This window comes from Antedon mediterranea, chromosome 11 (assembly GCF_964355755.1).
Source record: "Antedon mediterranea chromosome 11, ecAntMedi1.1, whole genome shotgun sequence".
Lineage (NCBI taxonomy): Eukaryota > Metazoa > Echinodermata > Crinoidea > Comatulida > Antedonidae > Antedon > Antedon mediterranea.
Window position 1 is genome coordinate 8,226,090 of NC_092680.1, and position 26,195 is coordinate 8,252,284.

General features: G+C 30.8%; 3 protein-coding genes across 11 annotated transcripts in view; all 3 read left to right on the top strand.

Moving 5' to 3' along the window:
- The window catches only part of LOC140062911 (protein 4.1-like), a 48,308-nt gene extending 34,736 nt beyond the window's left edge, over positions 1-13,572 (top strand). For 5 of the 8 annotated variants that reach the window (XM_072109312.1, XM_072109304.1, XM_072109307.1 and 2 more), the window contains exons 10-17: positions 1,131-1,267; positions 2,118-2,198; positions 4,491-4,583; positions 6,699-6,815; positions 7,965-8,108; positions 9,168-9,434; positions 10,157-10,237; positions 10,352-13,572. In XM_072109312.1, coding sequence (XP_071965413.1) covers positions 1,131-1,267; positions 2,118-2,198; positions 4,491-4,583; positions 6,699-6,815; positions 7,965-8,108; positions 9,168-9,434; positions 10,157-10,237; positions 10,352-10,462 — 1,031 coding nt within the window. In that variant the 3' untranslated portion in view covers positions 10,463-13,572. The remainder of the gene's footprint in view (positions 1-1,130; positions 1,268-2,117; positions 2,199-4,490; positions 4,584-6,698; positions 6,816-7,964; positions 8,109-9,167; positions 9,435-10,156; positions 10,238-10,351) is intronic. The other 3 variants (XM_072109310.1, XM_072109308.1, XM_072109311.1) reach the window with 3 other exon arrangements.
- Positions 13,573-14,220: 648 nt separating this feature from the next.
- LOC140062240 (cytosolic iron-sulfur assembly component 2A-like) lies at positions 14,221-18,157 on the top strand. The gene is made up of 5 exons (XM_072108368.1): positions 14,221-14,472; positions 14,794-14,961; positions 15,570-15,619; positions 15,824-15,869; positions 16,303-18,157. Exons 1-5 carry the CDS (start codon positions 14,412-14,414, stop codon positions 16,398-16,400), a joined length of 423 nt encoding a protein of 140 aa, XP_071964469.1. The 5' UTR covers positions 14,221-14,411; the 3' UTR covers positions 16,401-18,157.
- Positions 18,158-18,894: 737 nt separating this feature from the next.
- The window catches only part of LOC140063032 (myocyte-specific enhancer factor 2C-like), a 70,778-nt gene continuing 63,477 nt past the window's right edge, over positions 18,895-26,195 (top strand). For both annotated transcript variants that reach the window (XM_072109458.1, XM_072109459.1), the window contains exon 1: positions 18,895-18,985. The gene's annotated coding sequence lies outside the window, so the exon portion shown is untranslated. The remainder of the gene's footprint in view (positions 18,986-26,195) is intronic.

The window sequence follows — 26,195 nt, forward strand, 5'->3', positions numbered from 1 at the left end:
CATATACACACAGCGATATCGATCAAGAGCGTGTATGCCACCCGATAGTCCGTGAATGATCGACGGCCTGGAAAGATACGCGAAGCGTTGACACTAATACTAATTTATTCAATATATAATGTTGTTGAAATATAGTGCCCTAAAATGTACTTTGTTTGTTCTAAAACCCGAATTTAGAAGGCCTAGGCCTACCTCCCAAACCTTTACTAATACTAGGCCTAGGCTAGGCGGTGCCCAGCGCGCGGAGTCGATCCACCACCCACGTTTCATGTGCATCCAAAGCGATTATCAACAACTTGCTGCTCATTGTCAAGCCAAAGTAAAATATGAATCAAATTCGTTTTCGAACTGCCTGATTCGTGACAAATAAATTACCATCTCATATTACTATAATTTAATTCTGCTAAACTAAAAACTAAAGAAACTAACACATTTTAGCAGTATAAATTACAAACGAATACAAATTACAGTACACACGAACGGAAAAATATGGATACGCATCATTGCACACGGCGCTGTATCCCGGACAACGTTGCCAGGCTAACGTCGGTATTGCCAGAAAAAACCGTTGATTTGGAGATTTTAAACCGTCATTTACTCGACGACTAACCGTTTATACGGTAATAATTTTATCTAAAAAAATTCTAAATACGTTTCTGCAAAAGCACAAGCATTTTTTAGAAAATACTCCATAGATTTCAAGAGTTATAGCCAAAAAACTGCAAATTGTCCATTGGAGGGATAGGAATATATTCGCAAAGTGACGTCACCCGCGAATTTTTTTGATTTTCAAATGGGGCTTTCCCCAAAAGGGCGAATTTATATTTTGTAACAATATACATTCTAGCAACACCTAATAGCCCCCAAAACATCATTCTAAAATGAAAAAAATCGAAAATCCATTTCAGGTCCATTTTAAGAGTAAGAAATGGTTAATACAAATTACACTATGACAACCTTGATGTTGTATGTTTGTCTTTTGTTTTGGTAAAATATGTTTTTTTGTTGTTGAAATGTTAATGGCATGAAATTGGGTTATAAATCATTCAAAATAACTTTTATTTTGTAAAACAATAATACTCTGACTATACTATATAACCATATTTTACATGTTTTTTTTTACACACCAGCATATGGCCGTTCTGGATCTCGGGAGCTTGACCGTCCAGACGAGTCCACTCCACAGCGACATTCTGCCAACCTGGACCAAGTAAGTGGCCCTGGTAGCAAAATAGCCTATGCAGACTCTGAAAATGGTGATCACAAGGTATGGTAACCAATATTCATTACATCAATTTATATAATTCAATACAGGAGTCACATACCTTATGAATATATAACCGGTTCAGAGTTCACTTTTTGGAATGAATGAAGCATGTCCTGCTATAAATACCTACAAAATGTGTACTGAAAATTGCATTTATAAATCTTATTTCAGTTTGGTTTAATATTTAATTCAGATATTTATAGTTGTTTTGTTTTGTTGAATTCCATTTTAATATAATGTCTGAGGTCCCTGTTTTTGTATGCATATCTTTCAAACTTTTAAAAGCTTTCAACATCAGTTGCATACATGTGACAGAAAAATACAATGCATTCAATGACCATGGAACGAAAGAAAATATTGTATAAATAAGTAAATATAATGCTATATTCTTTTACTTATTTGAATCTATATATCTAAACAATAATAGCACAGAGATCACTAAATGTTCTATGATTACAATAGGATATGAATGTAGCATTATGGGATTGATCAATAAAAACATAAGCAGTCAAATAGGATGCTTGTTGACAGACTGTAGGTTGAAAAATACAAGATCAGTACAATGTATATTACATTGTCTGTCTGAATAATAAATAACGTAGGAGATTACTTGAATTACTAGATACAATAGTTTGATTAGGATATTTTAACAAGTCACATTTATTTTTTTAATTTTTTAAATTTACACATAATATATTTAAATGATATGCAGTGTATGAAAAATGACCTATAAAGCAATTATGTATATATTTATATTAGACAAATTAACTTTGAAATAATACTATTTTGTACTATTGTCTGTCTTTTTCATTCCTTTCATCTCCCAAACTCATCCGCTCGGGCTGCTTAGATCCACTATGTCGATTCGGACGAGAGCGACCATGAGATTGGTGTAAACGCAAACAATAACAATTTAAGTTTGCCCAGAAGGGTATGTTTTATTCATAAAACAGCTGCATTATTTCGCATGAGTTGCAAATATGCAAATAAGTTTAGAATTTTAGAGTATTATGCTAATGAAATTCTTAGTGCAACTTTAACTGCTCCCACCCTTTTCTTAATTTCTCGCTTTGATGTTTAAACAATAGTAAACTTATTTGTAGATGGTTGCAAAGACTCCCAACAATACCACATCAAATCAAGTACAGTGTTTTATATTCTTCATTGAAATTCCTGTATTGGTTTTTGCTACAGTTAATGTGTTGTCAAGATTGTTTGTTTTTCATTCAAATAGACACATAAACCACTGGCACTAACTTTTTATTTCACTTGTATTTCAAACATTTTTTAAGTTTCAATTAAATCAACCAATGATTTGTCTTGTTCCCTGACCTTTTGACCTTTCGCCACATTTTCAAAATGTGTAACCAAGCCAAAAATGATTGTTTGACCACCCTAAACCAATTTCTGAAGTCAAATTCTCTGGACCTCAAAGTGCATACGAAAGTTGATCTAGCTACTAGAGTAACTGGCACTAACTTTTTATTTCACGTGTACTTCAAACATTTTTTAAGTTTCAATTAAATCAACCAATGATTTGTCTTGGATGCATGATGGCTCACAAATATAAAAACACAGAAACATGTAATTAGTTGGTATAGGAGCTGCGCTTTATGGGGCAAATAATTAAAAAGCTTTTCAGGTATTCTTATTTTTGCCATGACTTTTTAAAATCTTTTTATAATCTGATTATAAATCGTTTTATTAGATATTTGATTCCTCTGATTATCATTTTTTGTACGATTGAATTTTGATGCAATCATTGCAAAATTAATAAGAAAAAAAGTATCGTTTTATCTACATCATAGCTGTCACCCCAGGCTGATGCATATTGTCCATGTTATATTAGTAGTACAGCTCGGATAACTTCAACCCATTAAATACAGTTCAAAATCCTCATATCGCATGTGGAATGCAATTTAAGCTTTAAAAAGAGATATTGTGTTGTAGGTAATACAATTTGCATAGGTATCACTATGTTCCTTGAGAGTATAAACAGTAGTGTTCCTAACACTTTCAAAATCCATGTTGAACGTTATTATATTTAATGCAAGTTTAATAGTAATTAGATATGAATATGAAGAATGATGAATATTGATATGTTTAATACCTAGTTCACATATGCTTTAGTTCAACACAAAAAAATGCAGTGATTTAAAAATAAACGATTAAACTAGTGAAATTTAAAAAAACAAGCAATTGGTTTTGTAACATTATGGATTCTTCTTCATTCTTTAACTCTTTTACTTCAAGGCATATTGCATATTGATATCTATATACTGACTATCAATATAAATCCTTTTGCTAAGTAGACATCTTGTACTTTGAGAATAATACATAATAATAATAATAACAATCTGTTTTTTCTTTTACTCACAATAAAATATCAAATTGTTTACTATTTCTAGTGTGAATGTAGCAATATCGTTTATCTTCTAAAGTGTGTCATCATATTAAGTTTGTCAATTTTAGAGCCATCTTCAACTTGATAAAAAAATCATTTTCATAATAGCATGATTTTAGTGAGTGTTAAAGTTATAATTTTGTTTAGCAATAATTGCTAATCAAAATGAATGTTCAGTCTGTAACATAAATTTATATTGAATATTTTGCTACACAATTTTGTAAATGTGTATCAAGAAGGTTATATAACTTTTGATATGCTACACTGGCAAATGATTCAAATATGATATTCTCAATGTAGTAAACAATGTATTGAGTACTTCACACACTTGGAACATAAATGATGTGCTACATATCAGCTACAAATAAAGATATGTAGCTATCACCTCAGGTCATATGTCGTAGTTTACCTGGTACCTTTACTAATGCTAGTTACTATACTGTTCACCAGACCAATTTTTCTGCCTGGCATTTTTTAGTTTATGCTCTTCATTCTGTAATATGAATGAAGCACGATTTTTTATTCTGTACATTAAAATAATTGTTAGACTTGAAATGGTATAGCATATACCAATAGTGAAATAGAGTAGTTTTTTAGTTTATTGTAGTTGTCTGCAGTATTATATTTAAGTGATTTCAAAAGTGCACTTGTATCACCTGTATGTAGATTTGTTTAGTTTTTTTGATTATTACAAGCCACAATTATACAATGTAAAGTAATGTTGCTATTTCTATTTCGTGTGCATTGTGTACTTTATTGTAATCTTCTGTTCTTTTTTCCATCTTCTTTGCTCGCCCTCACCGGTCGCCGTTGTTACAGGATGTGGATGCGACCTCCGATGAGGGGGAATACGAAGGAGAAGTGTACCCTCAACCACCACCCAAACCAGCACATCAAATGAAGTATATGTCGGTCTGTTATAGCAAATCCATGTTATTAAATTCCTTGGTGTCTATTTTTCCTTAGCTTTTGTTTACAGTGCTTGATAAACACAAGTAGTTTATATGTTTGTATAGAGTCTTGAAATTTGCAACCTTTCTCTGCCCTGTTAATCTGTTGTTATATATTGTACACTGTCATTAGATTTTAATTTTTACCATTCTAAGTCCCTGTTTATTATATATTTAATTTTGTCAATTGCTTTCTAGTGGTTAAATAATTGCACTGAAGTTAACCAATTCATGATTTAATTCAATTGATATGTAAATATTACATTAAGGTAAATATGCACTATGTAGTTCAGGAGTTGCCAACCTGATAAAGTCCATAATAACCTAAACTGCAGTATTTTCGTTCATGGTAGGGGCATCCATGACTTTATTCAGGGCCAATCCAAATTTCTTCAATTGAAAATGAATATTGTAAAACAAGCACAGTTAAAAAATGAACTTCAAACATCGGTAAACTCCATGATTTCAATTATATTAAATGATTTGTGGGAGTGATAAAATATTACTGTAGTGGACTGAGAGACTACCTCAACATATAAGACACACAACTCAAATAGGCAGAAAGTTATTGCATAGTCCAGTGGTCATGAAAACGAAAGCTCACTATAACCATGGAGGATTACTCTATGCTATAATTCTCCTAGTACATAAAAGAAAAAAGAATTATTGCTAGTATGATATTGTGTGAATTACATGATCTTTGGAAACTATTCTCGTTAGGATCAGTGTGCTGTATAATACCACTGAGCATATCATTACTGACTTAAGCATTTGGATTACTTGAGATGGGTACAAGGTTCATTTCAGCTCAGTGCATACAAACTCTTAGACATCCTTGTTACATTTGCAGTTATTTTACGGACAATTAAATTACATTAACATTATTTGAAATTGACTTGCACTCTTTATTATGAATTGGTTATTGTTGTAAAATATGCCACTGCATGCGACGATTAAACAATATGTTTATTATCCTACTGGCATGCGGATTGAAATATAGAATAGAACTCTTGAAAATTATTGTTTTTTAAACTTTTTTTTTGCTTGTTTTTTTTTTTTACAGTACTTTTATTATTTAATATTTAAGTTTTATTTTTGTTAGATAAATAATTTTTAGATAAGTTTTTTGGTTTTTAAGTATTAAATTTACATTTTAAGTATAATTTTCAATTATAGAGTTAGATCAGTAGTGATACAGAATTGACAATTTGTATCAATATTTGTACAATATAAATATGTAGAAAAATTAACTTAAATTTCAATTACAATATTAAAGATGTATCTTGCCTTGCAAAACAATAATAAAATAAAAACTTGTGCTAACCATGTACACATAATTAAAATACATCATCACAAAAGTGAGCAATGTATAATTCACTTAATTTAAAGTCTTGAAATGTTGGTGATATTTTGTTTGGTGGTGCAAGATCTATGTTTTCTTCTTTATTTAAAGATTTTAAATTCACAATGCCCCTAAGTATCTCTAGTTATTTTTGCATGTCAATCAGTGTGAACATATTGTACCTATCTATACTATACCTTATTGCATTTACCAATATACAAGCATTAGCATGAATAAGTATATATTTTTTTAATTGTATTGAAGAGATGTCAGATGTTTTTATTGTTGAATTCCTTTAATGTGAAAGATATTTTACCTTATGACATTTATTTAGAATTACTGGAATGTTTATTTAACTTTACATTTTTTATTCACAGATCGCACATATATACGTATTTCTTTTTTTTGTGTGTGTAATATTTTTATAACTATATTTAAAATCCGATATAATTATAATGGATTATATTGAAATCTGAAGATTTAAAACGAATTACTTCAGCATGAGAACATTTTATCAATGTCTAACTAACCTATTGTGTGTTTTTTGTATACCTTTATTTTAATTGATAATTCACTTCTAAATTTACTCATATGTTGTATACTAATTAATACAAATATGGTGAAATTCCAAATGTAATATAAACAATACAGAATATCAGTACTGTACTAATAATTCTATATTGTTTGTCAATCATATAAGGGTGACTAATAAGTAAAATGTCTTGCCATCCACAGCACTCTGCTGACAATATAACAGAGAGTGAATATCCAAATGAAGATAACAACATGAAATATGAAGTGACAACCAAGACAACAACTACACGTTATGAATATCAACAATCATATCCTGATGTAAGTATCTGTGAATATGGCTTTTTCAAAGAAAACTTATATAAAAACAAATATTTTAGTTCCGAGACATAATTTTTTATTCTTATAAATGTATTACTATCTCAAAATTATTTGTATTAATATTTCAAGGAATAATTTAAATGAGTCATTCTTTGGTATATTAGTATTGTATACAATTTTGTCAACCTACAAACAAATTAGTAGACAGTACTGTACTATTTGTGCTATTGGTACTGTACTATTTGTGCTATTGGTACTGTACTATTTGTGCTATTGGTACTGTACTATTTGTGCTATTGGTACTCTTTGTGCTATTGGTACTGTACTATTTGTGCTATTGGTACTGTACTATTTGTGCTATTGGTACTGTACTATTTGTGCTATTGGTACTCTTTGTGCTATTGGTACTGTACTATTTGTGCTATTGGTACTGTACTATTTGTGCTATTGGTACTGTACTATTTGTGCTATTGGTACTCTTTGTGCTATTGGTACTGTACTATTTGTGCTCTTAGTACTGTACTATTTGTGCTATTGGTACTGTACTATTGGTGCTATTCGTACTGTACTATTTGTGCAATTCTTACTGTACTATTTGTGCTATTCGTACTGTACTATTTGTGCTATTGGTACTGTAATATCGTTTCTCATGGATAAATTATTTTAATATGCTATGTGCAACTGACTTCGTTATACTATTTGTAAAGAACAGCATCAAGGTAAATCAAGTTAGTTGTATAGAGTGAAGTCAGACTAATACAAATTGATCCATGAGAAAGTAAACTGTACCAATAGTAGATTGAATAATTATGTACTTATTTACAAATCCTCTTGTCCGTGGTGTTTAGTTACTAGCATGGTGGTATTCTTGACTTTCAATATATACTTTTTTATTGTATGTGTTTTCTTTTGTCTTATTTGTTAATGGCATGTATTGAAATTATTCATATATAATTATTGGAATCTAATCAAGAATGCTCAAGAAAGGAATAATTGATATTCCATTTAAACATGAGTTTCTGGAACCCTGCCCCACATTCCTACCTCCATTTGTTCTGTGTGCATATCTATTTTTTTTTTTACTATGCATTTTTTTCTTTGTGGGCATCTTTTGGTATTGGTGTTTCATATTTATGTTTTACATGATAGCAAGTGAACGAGGAAGTCAAGTGTGATGTTGCGGCAGCTGATGAGGATGTACCTCCATCAGAGCTTCCCGCACCACCATTGGTTGACGAGGGTGATCCCTCCACTCCCTCTGGTGCAGTTGCAGCTCCAGTTGCCAGGGCTAAGGTGATGCATCATAACCAACGATCATCACTAACCATTGCATGGCTTTTAATTGCATCATTATTACAGTTTTTTTATATCATTAATGTGAACACATGCTTATAATAATCCAAGCATTACTTATGAGTACAAAGCCATTATAATATTGTATGATAAACAAAAATTAATAACCTATTATTCATATTGGCCTAGTTTAATGTTTTGAAGTTCTTTGATAGTTAAAATATCATTAGTTTACATAGCATCATTTCATTTCATACAATGAAGTGCACCCACGATTTCTAATTTTAATCAGCATTAATCCACTTATATTAATCTACTTACCATAAATGATTAAATAAGCGTCTGAGTTGATTATGCACTACAGTTTAAAAAATGGAAGCCCAAACTATATATTTTGCACTATTTTTTAAAGTTTAAATTTAAACAAAATGAAACATACTCATTGACTATTGTTCTGGCAATCTAATTCGAGAATAAGAACTTAAAACTAGAGGTCCAGTGTATACACTTCACTCATGTGTAGTTTAAAAGAATAGGCGATTACCCTGCTGTACTGGATCATTTCAGCACCTGTCATTTATGGTGGTAGACACTGTACTGTGACTGCCAGGTGTCCGGAGAGGGTCTAATCCAAATGATGTACACAAAAAAATACACTACCTGGGATTTATGTTACACATTAATTATCCACCCGTCCCCAAATAAGCAGCTCTTATTATAGGCTGCTGCAGTCAACATCATTTTCTATACAGAAAACATAGGAAATGGTATAATCAAACTTTGTGCTTATTTTTATTGTTTATGGTATCCTCAGTTGCTTTGAATTTGTTTGTACTTTTGATAACATGACATTGAGGATATTGCCGACAATATACTTTCATTGCAGTAAGGTTTGATTAGCAATATTCATAGCCATATACCACACTTGGTTATTACTTGTAGCATTACGTTATTTTTTGAAAAAAAGAGATACTATATATTATTAACCTTTCTGACCAGACGTTGCAGTAAGAAGATAATAACCACTGTATTTAATTTGATGGTCTAATTGTTACTTAGGATGATGATGATGACATGATGGTTGCACCTGCCCCAGCATATGATGGCGTACCAGAAGTAAAGACGGCGATGCTTAAGTACCAGACTGGCGAGGACGATGATCGCCAGAAGACAACAGAGGTACCGTATGTGCACACAGAGAACACTACCATCACTTATGAAAAGGATGGGACAGCTGTCGATGGCCATGATCCAGGGATGCTGATTAGTGCCCAGACACTGACCAGTGAATCTCACATGACCACTACCACAACACACATTACAAAGGTAGTGAAATGTTCTTTTCTCAGTTAATATTTTGATTGTTCTTTATTGTCTGTTGAAGATTAAAAATTAGTTCAAACGACATTTACAAATGTCTAAAGTAGGTGATGCAATTTGTATCTTTTATGGCTATGTTATCTTAACTTTTCTGTTTTCTTCAGCCTAGTATTTTAATTAAAGAGACTATCTATATATTATCCCACCTGGAGGACTATTTCAGTCTCTTCGGTATTTATCTACACATTCATCGTGTAGTCACCTGAGCTGTCAGGGTTGTAGTACTCGTGGATGAATATGTATTAAGAATTTACTTCTGTCTTGTACTGTGTCTTCGTTTCGAGCGATTCCTCTCCTTGTGCCTCAACCCCTGGGGCTGGTCATGACGTATTTCGCCATTGGCCAGTCCCAGGGTCGGATTTTGGGGTTGGCGTAGGCCAGACTATCGGCTTTGACGTATAAATGACGTAACCACTAGCTAATCATCCAGGCACTACAATCCTCCCTGTTTTATTTTTGTTGTGTCCTGCCCCCTGACTATTCTTGAACTGGTATCTTCTAAGAGGGCAGATATTTGTACAAATTTGATTTGCATTGATGTGTCAATTCACCATGAGCATCTTATTCTTTTATTCTGATAGTCACTGCCGCACAATAACTCTACATTATTGTTTGTTATTTGACAACATACACAGTATAAGACAAAATAAAATCTTTTTTCCCATTAGACTGTAAAAGGTGGTGTTACCGAGACCAAAGTAGAAAAGAAAATCATCATTCAAGGAGACGGTGATATTGATCATGATAGGGTAAGTTTTATTTTGTTTACAAAACATTAGAATTGAGTATCATTAAATCATTAATTGCAAACCTTTACAAAATAATAGATATTAAGTAAATTGATTGATAAATGTTTCTTTTAGGTCCTAGCTGAAACTTTGGCCGAAGAGCAAGAACGTAACCCTGATTTTACCGTCACTAAAGTGGTTGTACACAAGGAAGGTGAAGAGTTCTCAAACGGCATCCAGGACTGATTGTCAAACACGAACCAGGCATTTACGTGATGCTTTGCTGCACCGAATGTGGATCAGAATGTTGTTTGATGTCTTTGAGTGGTTTACTGTCCAAATGATCAATTTTATAATTGTCTTCGTTGCTCAAATCACACCCTATCTATTATTTTCTTGTTTAATACTGTGATGCATGGATCAAAACTGTGTTGTACATTTCTGTTTGATGAAGCATTGGTAATAAACTGTTTAGTAAATCTAAGTGTACAAATAATAGTTAAATAAAGTAGGTAAGTTAATGGGACATTCATTGACACCTCATTCTTTGTACTGTATCTCCATATGGTATTATATGTCCAATATCATAGGAGAATTCTGTAATACAGTGTCATACGTATCACATGTGGTGCCTGTATCATGCTAACAGGTGTTGCGTGTGATACATGTGACTCTGTATCACAGAATTTGCCTATTATACTGTACAATGTATAGATATAGTACCTAGAATCAGCTGACATACTGTGACATGATTTTTTTTAAGGTAGTTAATAAAACATTCAATATTGACATCAGGTATATAGGGTTTTTATGGCACTTTTTGTAGATTTTAAACTGTGTGAAATAGCAATCAAGATACTGTAGAATCTTGATAATAGTAAATTCACCACACCACTAACATATGATATTTGATTTTATAAGCCACTGCAATTTATATGATGATTGTTTTTTCATACAATAAAGAGAATCTAATATGTGTTGCCAAAGTAATTCAGTATCAGAAATAGATAATTATATATATATAAATATGTAATATGAATGTCCCAAGCATTGAATTGTGTGATTATTATAAATTAGGCCTATTTGTTGATGCAATCTAAAATTTATATTCTTTAGTGAAGCTAATGAGAATTTAATAACTTAATTATTAATTAAACTTAGACCGTAAAACTGTTTGTTTATGTTGTCGTAATTTTGCTTTAAAATACTAATTACTCTCTTTCTTTGATGAACATCTTTGGTTAGTTGAAATTGCATGCTTGAGTAATATTTCTATAGCACCCTACATTTTTATTTTAGATTTTGGCATGGAAGTAGTAGTTTGTTTATAGCAAGAATTCATATTTGTCATAACACAAAAATCTTAGTGGCCGAGCCTGTTTTTCAATTGTGCTTGGACAACATAATGATTTCATTTTAGGTTCTATGCTTGGTGTAATGTTTTTGTAATAAAAATAATTTTAAACACATGTAGAAAGCATAATGGTTTATATATACACAATGAATTTGCTGCTAATGCTAGCTATTTAAACTTCTGTTAGTGTGAACATAAGCAGTACACAATTTTTGTATTGTTTTTTTTATCTACAATAATTATATTATATTCTTTAATGTTATTTTTTTACTTTGTACTTCAAATGTTACAAAGAGAATGTATTTAATTCATTATCAACACAGTCAAAGTAATTGTCCCATATAATTTTAAAAGTAATGGCATGTATTTTCATGTTATTTTTTTTACTTTGTACTTCAAATGTTACAAAGAGAATGTATTTAATTCATTATCAACACAGTCAAAGTAATTGTCCCATATAATTTTAAAAGTAATGGCATGTATTTTCATTTTTTTGGACTCTGCTTATATTGTCTTCCTTTTAGTGAATTATTTTGGAGTTTTCTACGTTTAATTGTTTAAATTATACAAAGTCTGTGAGTACAGTATTTTAGTACCATGTTTTAAATTGTATAATACAAGTAAAAATAAACAACTTTGTTTTAAAATTAAAAGAAAAAGATTGGACAAGTAATGGTTAATGATTTAGCTGAAAACTTCGTTTTGAAATAATTGAAACAGTGTTTGTGTAGAATTTGAATAATACAGCACCCTGTTATTGTTTTATTGAAATGTTATTTAACCTTGTAAATTGGATTATCTAAGTTATTTAAATAAATATTTGAATAATTCATATATAAATGTATATTAAACAATTTTAATTGGTAGATCCAACAAAATATATAATTGTTCAGTAATCTTTGTAATTACAAAATTGACAGTTATGTTTTATTTTTATTATATTTTTGTTGTTCCTGATATGAGGTGTATTTATTGATCAGTAGCTGTTGCAAAATAGTTTTTGAAATTATTATTATTATTAAATCAACCTTAATTTTTTTTAATATTTTAAATGAACAACTATTTTAAATAATTAAGATTTTTTTAACCTGTGCAATTAGAGTAATTACTATTTTAGGTGACCCAAATAATTATTGTTAGCCTGCTGTATTTAAATGATAATTTTATAAAACAAATGAATTAAAATTTGTTCTGTGCTTCATTCACAAATCAAACAAAAACTTTTCATATTTTAAAATATATAATAATACACCTACTGTAAATATTAAAAATATGGTACTTGGAATTTGATAATCACCAACCAATCAAATGGCCAGGTTACACTTAGGTGTGTTATACTAGTGTTTTAACCAATAGTATGCTTTCTATTCTGCATTGTTAAGGTGATTGTTTTTTAAGTATACTACTATTATTGAGCTCTAACAAGATTACCAATGCTATTTGCTTGTGATTGTTTTTTTCAATCGAAGATGTAATATAATATCTATTATTATGCTCTTAGATATATTACCAAGATTATATTTCAAGTTTGATATGATGATTTTACTCTAAAACAAAATATTATTGTGAATGTACAGTATTTTGTATCCAGTCCGACCAAAAATTGTAAAAGATATCAGTTTCAATATTGAACAAAATTGGTTTTAATGATTATTATCAATCAACAATATGTAAAAATCTTTCAAAATAATTAATTTTGTTTGTGTGCTTTTGTTTTTATCAGTCATTCATTCGCTTAAGTAAAGTTAAATTAGTTTCATAATAATGCCATCCTTTAGGTATAAACGTTTTTATTGCCTAACCGTGGCTGTTTTAGATGTTTATTCGACAAGAGTTTCTCATTCTCTACAAGTTTTTTACTACATAACGGTATAAAAACATTTAAACTTTGAGATTACGTTGTTTATTGTATGATTAATGATAAACTATATGAATCTGTAATGTAATTTTGTCTTTTGTCTGCTATTATTGTGGTCAATAAATTGTAGTATGGTCAGTGAAATTGTGGTGAATGTGTTTAATTGAATATATATTTTCATTTGTTTATAATAGCAGAATAGTCATCCTTGCAACCATTCACATAATTTATGCCATTCGTCAACATTATTCTTGTGCGTTTTGCCATCCTGCCATGCAATCGACTCAAAATTGCTTTTTCATAGGTAAAGCAATTACTTGTATGGTGGGTCTATTTTTCCCATGTAGTACTATTTTGGTACAACACCCCTAATTAAAAAAATTCAATCTTGAATAGGCTATTTTGTAGCTTTAATAAAGTTATTAACTTTTACACAAAAATTGAAGTAAAATAGTGATAATTATTATTTCAGTAACAAAAATCAAAATCATCATTTGAGTAAATAGTTTTTTAGTAAAAGTAAATAAATATTATGACATTAAAAATAAAATGATTGGCCTATTATTAAATTTGATTTTTGATCTGCTTTCTTTACAAAAAAAACATCCGAAATGCGCGCGTGCATACAGCGTGATCAAGCGTATAGGAAGTGCGTATCGGAAATGCGTACTGCTTATTTCATCTTTGCATGTGTTGCATGTTGTGTAAACTTCGTGTGGCAGCTATAGTATCTTTGGTGTAAACACACAAAGTGGCCGTAGAGAGCGTGTGTAAAGTTTTGTGTTATGATCGTGTTTTTATTTCACAGGTACAGTAGTAGGGTAGGTAGACAGGCCTGGTTACCGGTGTGTAGTGTGAAGTATTTTGAACCGAGGAAGGCCTAGCCTATAAGCTAGGAAAGAATTAAAGTCAGCGCAAAGACTTTTTTGGCAATATGTAGGCGAAATAGAAAATATTTAATAAAAAAAGTTAATTAAATAAGAATGGCATCCGTGCATGCAGAAGAATGTGATACCTGTGAAGAAGTAGCATTGGATGTTTTCGGTGAGTTTATAATATTAATAATACTGTATTATTACCATACCAAACTAGGGCCTAGGCCTAGGCCTAATGCCATCTTTATTTTTGAGTCGGACCATTACACTAAAGATCGTTTCGGTCGCCAACAGTTTCACTGCACTGCTGCACTGCTATCCTGGTTAATTTTTTCCTTTATATCGGTCGCGGTTTATGGAACGCCAATGATGCCAAACTCAAGCTGTCATAATATTATTTATTCAATTTTTTTTTTGCATCTGCACATCCTTGACCTTGTGGTTTGCCTCATTTTTTCTTCAGTTTTATTATATTGTTTATTATTTACAGATCTCATTAAAGACATAAGGGACCCAGAGAAAGTAGAAACATTAGAAGAACTAAATGTTGTCAGTGAAGATTGTGTAACAGTGAAGAAGTTGTATGGTAAAGAGGGCTACCTAGTTACTATCAACTTCACACCAACAGTTCCACACTGTTCGTTAGCAACCCTTATAGGTATAATTACTGATTACCCAACTACACTATCAAACTATGCGACAAAAATATGTGATGTGCCCATGGACATGTTGAAGGCATATCACAACCATATTTGGGAATATCACCACCATATTTGGGCACTTCACACTTTTTTTGTCAACGAGTTTGATAGTATAGAAAGAACTTTAAATGGTTTTCTGTAGCAAATATATAGCGCAACCAAAAATGTGTTCAACGCTACTATGTTGATAAACTATAGTATAGATATCTGTATCAAATTAATTATGTATCTAAGCTTGATTTTTTTAAACTTAAACTGCAGTTGAAGATATAGAAATAGATATTAAAAACAAATATTTAGTGATCTTTTGAAATTTTAGTTTGTTTTTATTGAAAATTATTCAGTTTTAAAATGACTACTTCAATAAGCCTATTCTCTTGGAGTCACTCAGGCAGGTTGAACGCATTTTTGGTTGCACTAGCAACCACTCAGCGCCACCTACCGTCGCGACGCATCGTGACGTCAGCACCGCAGAACTCTATACGGTAGGCTACTGATTTTCATTTTTATCTTCCATACCACTACCACTACCACAGGTTTTCAAATAAAATATTTGTTTTTATAGGTTTGTGTCTTCGAGTAAAGTTACAAAGATCACTCCCATATCGACACAAGGTAATTTCAAGATAAGATCTTTTAAATATACTCTACTGAAAAATTGCAGAAAAAAAAACATATGTAAAAAAAGTTGTGATACTGTTTATGAAGTGTAATTATAAATATGTTAAGTATTAATATTATTCTCTCCACCCCCCCATCCTTGTCTGATCTTGTAGATTAGATATTTCCAAATAAACAATTTTAAATATTTCTTTTCAGGTTGACATTTTTATTTCTGAAGGAACACATGTTACAGAAGAAGATAGTAAGAAATGTTTGATTATAGTAATATAAGCAAAACATTTTTAATGAAAATATGGAAATGTTATTGTAGCGCTGCCATCTCTAAGAGAAAAAAGCTGATACACTGATATCGTAAAGTCCCTGCTAATATTGAAACATTACTTGCGCTTACTAAGTACGTTCGAATGAAATAATAAACACATTTAAAACATTTTACATACGCATCCAACAGCGAGTAACTCACCAATTGCAGGTTGGATAAATTATTTAATAATATCGTGCTTATAAACTAAGTCTCATTTGAGGATTAGGGAGTGGAGTTGAAAGAGTCGTGAGTTACAACCCTGGCAATAGGTCATAATTGAACCCGGGCCTTGGGATTGAAAAGAACAAAATGGCAAAAATAGGACTATTCTATTTCAGTGTCACTAATAAACCATTTTTATTTTTTTCAGTCAACAAGCAAATAAATGACAAAGAAAGAATAGCAGCAGCAATGGAGAATCCAAACCTGAGAGAACTTGTTGATAGTTGTCTGAAGGAACGTGATTGAATCGGCAGCATCAGGTTCCATTTACAAATAAAACATTCTACTACCTCTTAAATGTAACGGTGCTATACTATAACTACCAACAGAAAAAGTGACGCAATGGTAGACTATAAATTCATATTAAACTGTATGAACTCCTTGAAATAATATGGCCTATGCCAGTTTATCCAATTAAGTGAACGTGTACTAAGTATGCTTATGTCAACCTAGAACTTGCATTCACATTTTTGGTAAAATGAAAAACATTTGAGAGAGTCCCTTTTTCTTTTTCCCTTCACCTTTTATCACCAGGTTTTCTAAACTTATATTTTATATTAAATAGTTTAATGAAATGTAAAGCACAAGTTATATCTAAGAGCACAGAGTATATCAGAGGTATCGTATCATTTACTACTGTACATAAACATAGTAAATTATATAGCACAAATATTATGCAATAACATTGAATCATTACGGTAAAATGGTGCCTCCTTTATAAGGGTGTGTCAAAGGAGAAGTTTTACTGTAGTTTAACATTATCAAACTTGCACAAATGACTCATAGTTCAAATTGGTATTGTCTTTCAAAAAATATATTTTAAAAAAAAAGACCAACTCATTTTGATTGGAGGCTGGGAAGAGTGACTCTTCCCTGATTTAAGGGTATCCCAAGCCCAGGGTTTCCTAAACCCAGTAAAGGTCTCTTAAAGCCAGTAAAGGTAGTTTAAGGAAGTACTTAGGCTGTGTTCGGACGTAAAATCAGTTACATGTGTAACGTTACATGTGTAATCAGTGATCGTTCGGATTATGAACAATTTACAGGTGTAAAGGTCATATTTCATGCATCTCTTTAAACTATTATGGTCAAATTACTCGTTATCTTGCAGTTAATCAGCTTGCGGTTTAAGGTGTAACTGAAAAATCCACCTCATGAGGTGGATTTTTGAAACAGCAAGTTTATCTCAAAATTTACACCACACGCGACCATTACACATGTAAATGTGTTCTGTCCGAACGGGCTCTTATACTAGAGTCGAGTTTATTTAGTCATGAATGAGACAATTCAATTCAATTCAAGGTTTTTATTCAATTCAATCAAACGAAAAATTACATTGTAGCCAAAGACTAAATTGTGTACAATTTTACAAAATATTGGACATATAAAAAAGTTATCACATAAAAAGAACATCTTATATTAAAATGTAATTGGATAAAGTACATAATATAAAAATGAGAAAAACATTGAAAAATCAAAGAAATTTTTACGAATCTTGGCCTAATAAAATATCTGTATTATTAGACAGTACATATTGATTATTATCAAAGAATACGTTATTGTATAGTAGTAAAATTTGCTTTGATACTAAATGGCTAGGTAGTTACAGTTTATTTAATTTTTTGTTAAATGTATTTTTATCTGTATAAATGGTAAATAAAATATAATGATGATGCAATATAATATTACTGGTATGCCATTTACATGCCAGAAATTGTAAATACGTCAGTACATGAGTATTGTGAATGAGGTCAACCAGAATTCATCTAAAGCTTTGTTTCCACTAGTAGGACATTACATCTTTAAATCAAGATAGAAAAAAAAATTATTAAATGATTATTGATCAACAAAATTGTAATTCAAAAGACTTGATTAAATAATATACATTTCTCTTCTGGTTGGTTACTCTGGCAGCCTGAACCACAATCTCTGGTATTTTTGGATTTTCCCCAAAATATATGTAATTTTAAACATGTTGTTGTTTGTGTGTAATGTATATACATTGACTTGGATGTATATTTGGTATGCTGCTAAGATAGAAAAATCATACGGAGACAAAATAATATAAATATGAAATAGACCCTTGAACTTGTTTAATACATATTCTTTTTTTAAATAGCAGACAAATCATTATATCTGTTAAAACGAATTGTAAAATACAATTACGATATTAATTCATTGGTCCTGTTAGCAAAAATAATTTTAAGTGCGCCATCAAAGATTTTCAAGATTAGGCATTTCCCAAATATGGTTTGATGACGCATGTTCCAACTAAAGCAATGACGTAAATCGGTTGCCAGCGCTACTAAAATATCTTGAATATGTATTGAAGAAACAAAATGGCAACTTCTCTAAACTAACCAGTTATATATCAAATTATGTTTTATGTAAAATCGCTTAATTTCGAGATGCGATATTTGTAAAATAAACGATGTAAACATGCTACTATAATTTCGGGAAACCACCTCCTCAAAATAGGACATCGATTGCTCTGAAATTTGCATATATTATAGGGCAAAATAGGAAAATAAGTCCGTTAACAAATTCTTCAAAACACATACATTTGAATGAAACAGTTCAAGTATGATTAAGTATAATTCTAGAATTAATTGTTTAGTTTGAAAAAATACCTATTATTTAAAATGTTTAAATAAAATATACTTGTGAGGCTTCTGTTGGAAAAACCAATCCGCGGACGAACACTAACATGATTGGGAAGTTAACAGGCATTTTCATCAGTGGTGGTATTCCGAAAGGTCTGAGTTGTTTTTGACTAAAAATAGCACAAACTGTCTACGACAACATTCAACGTAGTTTGTCTACAACTTTGCTTGGTGAGTAAAAATAGATACTTGGAGTAGTGTTCTACGTTTGTATTGTGAGCAATGTGTCATTTTGTTTGGAAGGAAACACATTTTATCGTTGAATATTAGCGCTAAGTGTATAGCGTAGCTCCAAAATACTACAGCCTACAGGCCTAGAATACATGATGATGGGTCTGTGATAGGCTAGCCTGGCCTTGCATCCTTCCTTATTTATTTTTCACGGTAGCAATACGCAGTAGGATAATGTAGCTAAAGCCTATGTATATTTGTATAAAACTAAATGCATTTGACTTTATAAGACTTTATGAATAGTGCGCCTCTATTTTTAATGTTTAAAAAAATGCAGAACTTAGTGATTGTAATGTACGACGTAGAGAGTTAGCTGAGGGTGGGTGGTAGGCTACATTTTATAACTCACTGGTTGGTTCATGTACACCGTTTTATTGTTATTATGTAGTTACTGGATTTATTGATTAATAATTTTAACGTTTTCATCATGATGGATTATAAATAAATGATGATAATAATATGCATGGTTTAATAGTGGGCTGTACAACTACAATTGTATTGTAATCTTGATTGATGTGTTGTTTAAAATTGTAATGAAAATACATTATTAGAGGTTGCTGGGTGATTGGCAACATAACAGGTAAAATGAATCTAAATTTACTGATTTACTAATTTTTCTATTTATACATTTCAGGTGTAGCATTAAAAAAAATTGTTACTTTTAATTATTTTGAACAAATGTATGTCTAACTGTACATTCTAGCCAAATATTATGATATGAATATCGCGGCTATAAAATTATATAGTATAAAACCGTCCTTAAACGAAACTGATTCTGGAATACCTACTGTACCCTACAGTACTATGCTAACAGGATGTGCAATGTGGTATACTGTATTGTATGTAAAGGAAGTGTGTTCGCCCAATATGCTTTCTTAAAATATTGTCAGTCACTAGTTACATAATTTTGTAGTTAGTTCCTTAATCAATTTGGGATTCATGTTACAGGATCTAAACAACAAAAACGTAGCAAAACATTAAACTTTAAAGTTTAGGTTGTAATGGAGTCTTAAAACAGCTACGATAGCAAAAGCCTTTCTACACAAGTTACTACAGTGCTATGATAGGATTTTAAATTAAAGTGTATTTTATAGTAGCCTATCATTATGTCAATAAAACATAAAAAACAATATAAAAACATAGCCATCGAAATGGCAACCAATTAGTTGAATCGGGCCACTCATTTACATTCGTTAAACAATTTTGTCCAACGACTTGGCAAAGATTGCTAAACCAAATGCAATGTATGCGAATAGTACTTCTTTATGATGTAATAAGTCTTAGGTCCTACAGTATGCCATCAGAAAAGTGAAAGATTAATAATGTTGACACTGTGCTATTTTTTAACTACAGAACTACACTAAGTTATTCCAAATCTTGGAATCAAAATTGTGACTGTACTGTAATAAGCAGATTAGTTTGAACTTGAATAGTTTATGTTGATACAGTATTTCCGGTGTTTTACATACAAATTATTAATTACAGTACATCTCTTCTGGTTTAGCTAACCCATATTTTTTGTGTTCTTTGATTTAGCCGTTATCACAGATTTACGACTAGTAATGTTTAGACTATCTATATACTAGCACTTAAATTCAATTTTTTGTAATTCTGTTATTAATATGGTAATAAATTGTAAACTGAACATCATCATGATTGTAACCTACTATTAAATTGACTCAGTACAAATGAGGAATACTGTACATTGTGAACAGTACACATACACAGTAGTGGACATGTAAACAAACAAATATGTTTACTAAACATTAATTCATAAATAAATTTAAGCAATTTTTATAGTAGTTACCAACAACACTATCTTTAGTGTTCTGATTACTATGTATTGCTAATAATATTTTGTAGAAAAAAACTCCCATTTTAAAATATTTACATGGCTAGCTGGTATGATGTACCATAGTATTAGTACTGATACTCCCATGCCTCAAATAGGCTTCAGAAAGAAAAGTTTGTATAAATCTAACAGTAGTCGGTAGTATAGGCCTAATAGTACCTGTATTGTAGTATACCATATTGTACTTCATCAGTGCAACCACTGAGGAGATATGGATACAAACTGATAATGCATACAGTACTGTACATGAACCTTGCACTTTACAGTACAATACATTGATTACAATTTGTGGATATGATTGTGTAGATTTGCTTACACTGATGAACCAACACCTAAAGTAATAGTTGTTAGGCCTTGTTGATTAATGATAGGATACAGTACTTCCAAACTAAAACATATCCTGATATTATGTTGTACATAATTAAATTTACACCTTGGGTGGTAATTTAATATTTAACATACTATCATTTTATTATGTTACTTGGATGTGGAAAGCCTTTCCATAATGTTCATTAGATTAGAGACATATAAAAGCCACAACTTCTAATGACCTGTTTTGGTAGGCAGTATTATATGTAATGATGTGTGAAGGTTACATTACACTCAAATGAATGTTTGGTTGATAAAACATATAAACATAATATGTTTAGTTTTGTAAAAATAACATTGGTTATGTGATGGAGGTCACACATACAGTATTACACATAACATGCTAACAATAGATATCAACACAAACAGACAGGGTATACAGGAGAAATGTATTTGTTTGGGATATGGGTCTACACACGAAATAGGTGATAATTTACGTACGTAATTTATGTACGTTGATGTTTACTATAAATAATTAATACTATAGAAAATGATCTAGAGTTATTACAATTACGGTTAGAAACACACATTGCTAAATGTATTTGATACAGTACAGTATTTCTAAATTGATTTTACCCATATTTTTAACCAATAAATGATCTGTGATGATTGTGAAAGCAATTATTAAATCATTAAAAAAACCATGTGTCATAACATAATAATAAATAATTGATTTGTGACAATTTGATTTCAGTATGGTAACTCATGCTCAGATTGTATTTCCAAAAATGCATGTACAGTTACTGTTACTTTAAGCCTTTACTATAGTAAGTAATACTACAGTATGTTTACTAAAATAAAAAATGATTGCGTTGTTCTACCCGACTTTTTATGTGTATGGTGCCTCAAGGAAATTACTAATTTTATGCCTCATTTGTTGATTTTTAACGGTTTTACTTATTACATACTGATTTTTATTTTACTTTCAACCAATGGGATATAGGCCTGGTTCCCAGTAACGGACTGTAATCCAGATCGGGAGCTCTCCTTTTTATCCTAATAAATCGCATCACAGTCTACACTGGAACACCTAATCTGGATTTGCTTGGCCGATCAGGATATACAGTACATACAGTAGTAGGTTAGCAAGATAGATCAAAAACATGTTACTGATTTATTACAGTACAGTACCTCTGATCTACTGTACCATACTATTTCCATGTATTCCTTTGATGGCAGATCAGGGGTTTTTCAGCTCCAAAATACAGTAGTACATATTCCCTTTATTTTTGTGTGCGAATTTCAATTTTTGATTTTGTTTAGCTGTAGTGTAACATTCATACGGTATTTAAGCTGAATAGCCAACAAACTGTAGCTCTACTGTACTTTACAGTAGGCATTTACCTGTACTGTATGTACAGTAATTTTAAAATGAAGACATTATTGTTAATTTTATAATACATTGTGTACATATAGCTTTAAATTTCCCTTCATTCAGGATGTACAGTAAGGCCATCAATTATATTTTAGATTTTTCACTGTAGTTAACAGTATATGATTGATATTGGGATGTACAGTAAATTAAGGGTTCGCCATCTTTTCGCACCTGTATAATAATATAAAAGCCGATGTTGACACACACTACTGCTCTATTAACTAGAAAGCCACTCCGAGAGTGCATACCTCCGCCTACTGTAAAATTCTCATACATCAGATTTCTCCAGAAAAATATATATTTATGTGTGTTTTCATTCTAGTTTGTGATTTAGGCTAATTTCACTACAAGCATGTGTATTTGTTGTTGTAATGGTTATGTAACAAGCCTTTCAATCAATAGCTTCAGTTGACTACAATAGAACAGCAACGCGAAAATCAAACGAGTGAATTTGAAAAGAAATAGGTTTTTTAAACTACTCGCATCAAAAAAGGTGCACATTAAATCAAATTGTGTTTTAAAATTACAAATCACCAATTATAACTCTTTTTTGGACAAGTGGTTCTCGAGAAAATGCTATTTCAGTTTACTTGTTACTTTACCTTTTTAAGACTGCCGCCGGCTTTTGAAAAATTCTGTCCTATCTTTTAACACTAGCAGGTCTGAAAAGTATACTAAAAAGTGGTCCAGAATTGAGACCATGGTCCCAAATGGTCCCAAAATTTAATGGAATGGTCCTTGACAACATACAGTATATCTGTATATCATTTTGGTAATGATCTTATAATTAATTTTTGAGTAATCCTGCTAACAAACAAACAGACAGACAAACAAACACATGCGATCGATTACATATACATCCTTGGTGGAGGTAAATTACAGAATGATAGCGTTATATTTGGCTAATTGTTTCTATTTTGGAAAATCAGTTTCTTTTTCTGTTTTAGATTGGATATTTTTATTTTTAATTGCGTGAATAGTTCTAAATTTCTGTTGTGCAAAATTGGCTCAATATACTGAAAAATTAATTGCCTATAATGCATTTTGTTAAAATTATTTGCCTGATGCCCAGCTCTGATCTGTATGTCTAGACTGTGGCCAAAAGGATTTGATCTTTTAGTCAGTATGTTTTTGTTTCACTGTTTTGAAAGTGAATTTAAATTGATGCATACTGTACAATACGCCTATTTGTTGGTGGTTTGGGTTTGGAATATTTTTGTTTATTCATGGAATGTTGTGTTGTGTGAAAGGTAGGCATATTGTTATCACTATGTTTTGTGTAAATAAAAATATATTAATTTATTGTAAATGTCATATTTTGAAATATATTCTGTGCACTACAATATTTGTACGTTCGACAATGTAAACAATCCTAGCAGAGAGACAAGTGTGGAAGATTACAAGCACAGCCTTGGCCTATGTTATCAAAGGGAAACAGTTCAGAGTGTGGGCATGTTATCAGACTTGTGCGTTGTAGGTCAGGAGGGTTTTGTGCACGTGGTTACAGTCCATGAATCAGCAGTTGTTGCCAGGTTGGAGAATGTCGTGCCCTCTCATGGTGACCCCACTGAAATGGGGCATTTCCTTGAACGTTGATCTCTGGAGACATTGAATTGATGTATGTAAATTTAACTCTTCCTAGGTCATTTTAGAACTTGTTACGATTATTTAAAGTAACTACTTACTGTACAGGATCCAAATATAACTGTAACTATTAGCAGACTTACACTTACAGGGGAAAAGTACAACAAATCTCTTAGTTATTGGATAAGCACAGTTTCTGATTGTAAATAAACAATTTATACAATAATTGATATGATGTAAAGATTTAATAAATTATTTTTACAACTTTTCACAACTAAAAAATAGTGTTGTAATTTTATTATTTATACTACAGTACTGTACCTATAGTACATTTAAAGACACAACTTATGTTAAATTCTAACTTGTAATTAATAAATAGTAGTAAAACAATTTGAGAATAAATTATATTGAAATCAGTTAAGAAAAAAAAAAAAGTGTTTGATTGAAAACAATTACGTTGCCCAGTTAAATAATATAGTATTATACCTATTGAATTTAGACACAAATTAAAGTTAAATTGTATAAAAAATGTTTTTGGTCTAAATCTTGTCTAAACAAAGTCTATCAAACTTCATTTGAGAAAAAAAATGTGATGTGCCCATAATGGACATGATGATGTCCTATTATATTTGGGCATATCAACACCATATTTGGGAACATCACACTTTTTGTCACAAAGTTTGATAGTGTAGACATAGCTTTAGAGGAAAAAATCCTACAGATAGTGATGTATAGAAGGGAATTTTATTGTTCAAGATGCTCAAGGCAAACTGTATTCAGATAACATTAATTAATTTTGTTTGTTGTTTCCATACTGAACTGTGCTGTACTGTATGTTTTCTTTTATATCACTGACAAATTGTCTGGTGATGAATCTTCTGATTCTCCAACTAATATCTCACAATGGCACCCTATCCTTTACATCTAGAGGTTAAATTGTCTACTGACGTAAACAGCAAATGTTACAATGAACTTTTTCAACTATAATCAAACTAATTATTCTTAATTATTTTGTCTTCTCTAATAGTGAAGTACAGTACAGGAGTGCAGTATGGTAAAATACTACATCGCTTATTGTAATTATTACTGTAAAGTTGGATGTTTAAAAGACAATCTATAAATATTATGGTCCCATTTGCAATTTACAGTATATTTAAACTACAGTTTATAATCAATTATAATCATTTTTTATTGATTATTTTTCAATACCACAGTAATAATATGAGTGTATTAAATTATAGTATTTTTTTGTGAGAACCTTGGATTTATCTATCTATTTTTACTACGATACCATTGGTTCTAAGAAGTTTGACCCTTATCATCTTAATATCTCGCTCTTTTTAGTAAGAATTACTGCTGTACTCCCATGAAAATGATTTTTTAAACCATATTATTATTACTATAGGTTCAGAAAATATTTTGCAATTTAATAAATAATTTAATAGCATTTAAATTGTGTTAATCATTCTAATATTGTCCCACTTCAGTTTAAAGTCTGAGAATGTACTGTATAATTATGATGATAAAAGTTTAATCAGTGACAGATCCAGAATTTTTTTTATTAATGGAGGAGCATTTTAAAAGGTATCAAAAAGTAGTTGTACTGTAGTTATTGTAAAAGTAATAATTTAATTTTATTTAGCTTTCATCAAATTTGGACTTCTGTTACGTAGTATTATCTGTTATTAATGTAAAGTTTAAAAAAAGGATCCAAGTAAGGCTTGATCTTTGTTGATAATGATTTCTATTGGGATTTTTTATAGTCAGCATTAAACTAACACAAGAACTAACGGCAGCATGTCTTGAGTGGATTAATACCATGATTCCGTTAAAAAACACAGCATTAAAACATCGACATGAGCCACCGAAATTGATTTATAGTGCAAAACTATATTTAGTATATAAACATTGGTTTGAAATTTCTACTGTCAAGTTTACTTAAACCCTCAGTAACAACATAGTTATTAGTA

Excerpts from the sequence above, each read along its gene's own strand:
- LOC140062240 (XM_072108368.1), top strand. The coding sequence starts at position 14,412 with ATGGCATCCGTGCATGCAGAAGAATGTGATACCTGTGAAGAAGTAGCA. Across the intron at positions 14,962-15,569 it reads TTCGTTAGCAACCCTTATAG|GTTTGTGTCTTCGAGTAAAG; the intron begins GTATAATTACTG and ends TTGTTTTTATAG. Across the intron at positions 15,620-15,823 it reads CACTCCCATATCGACACAAG|GTTGACATTTTTATTTCTGA; the intron begins GTAATTTCAAGA and ends ATTTCTTTTCAG.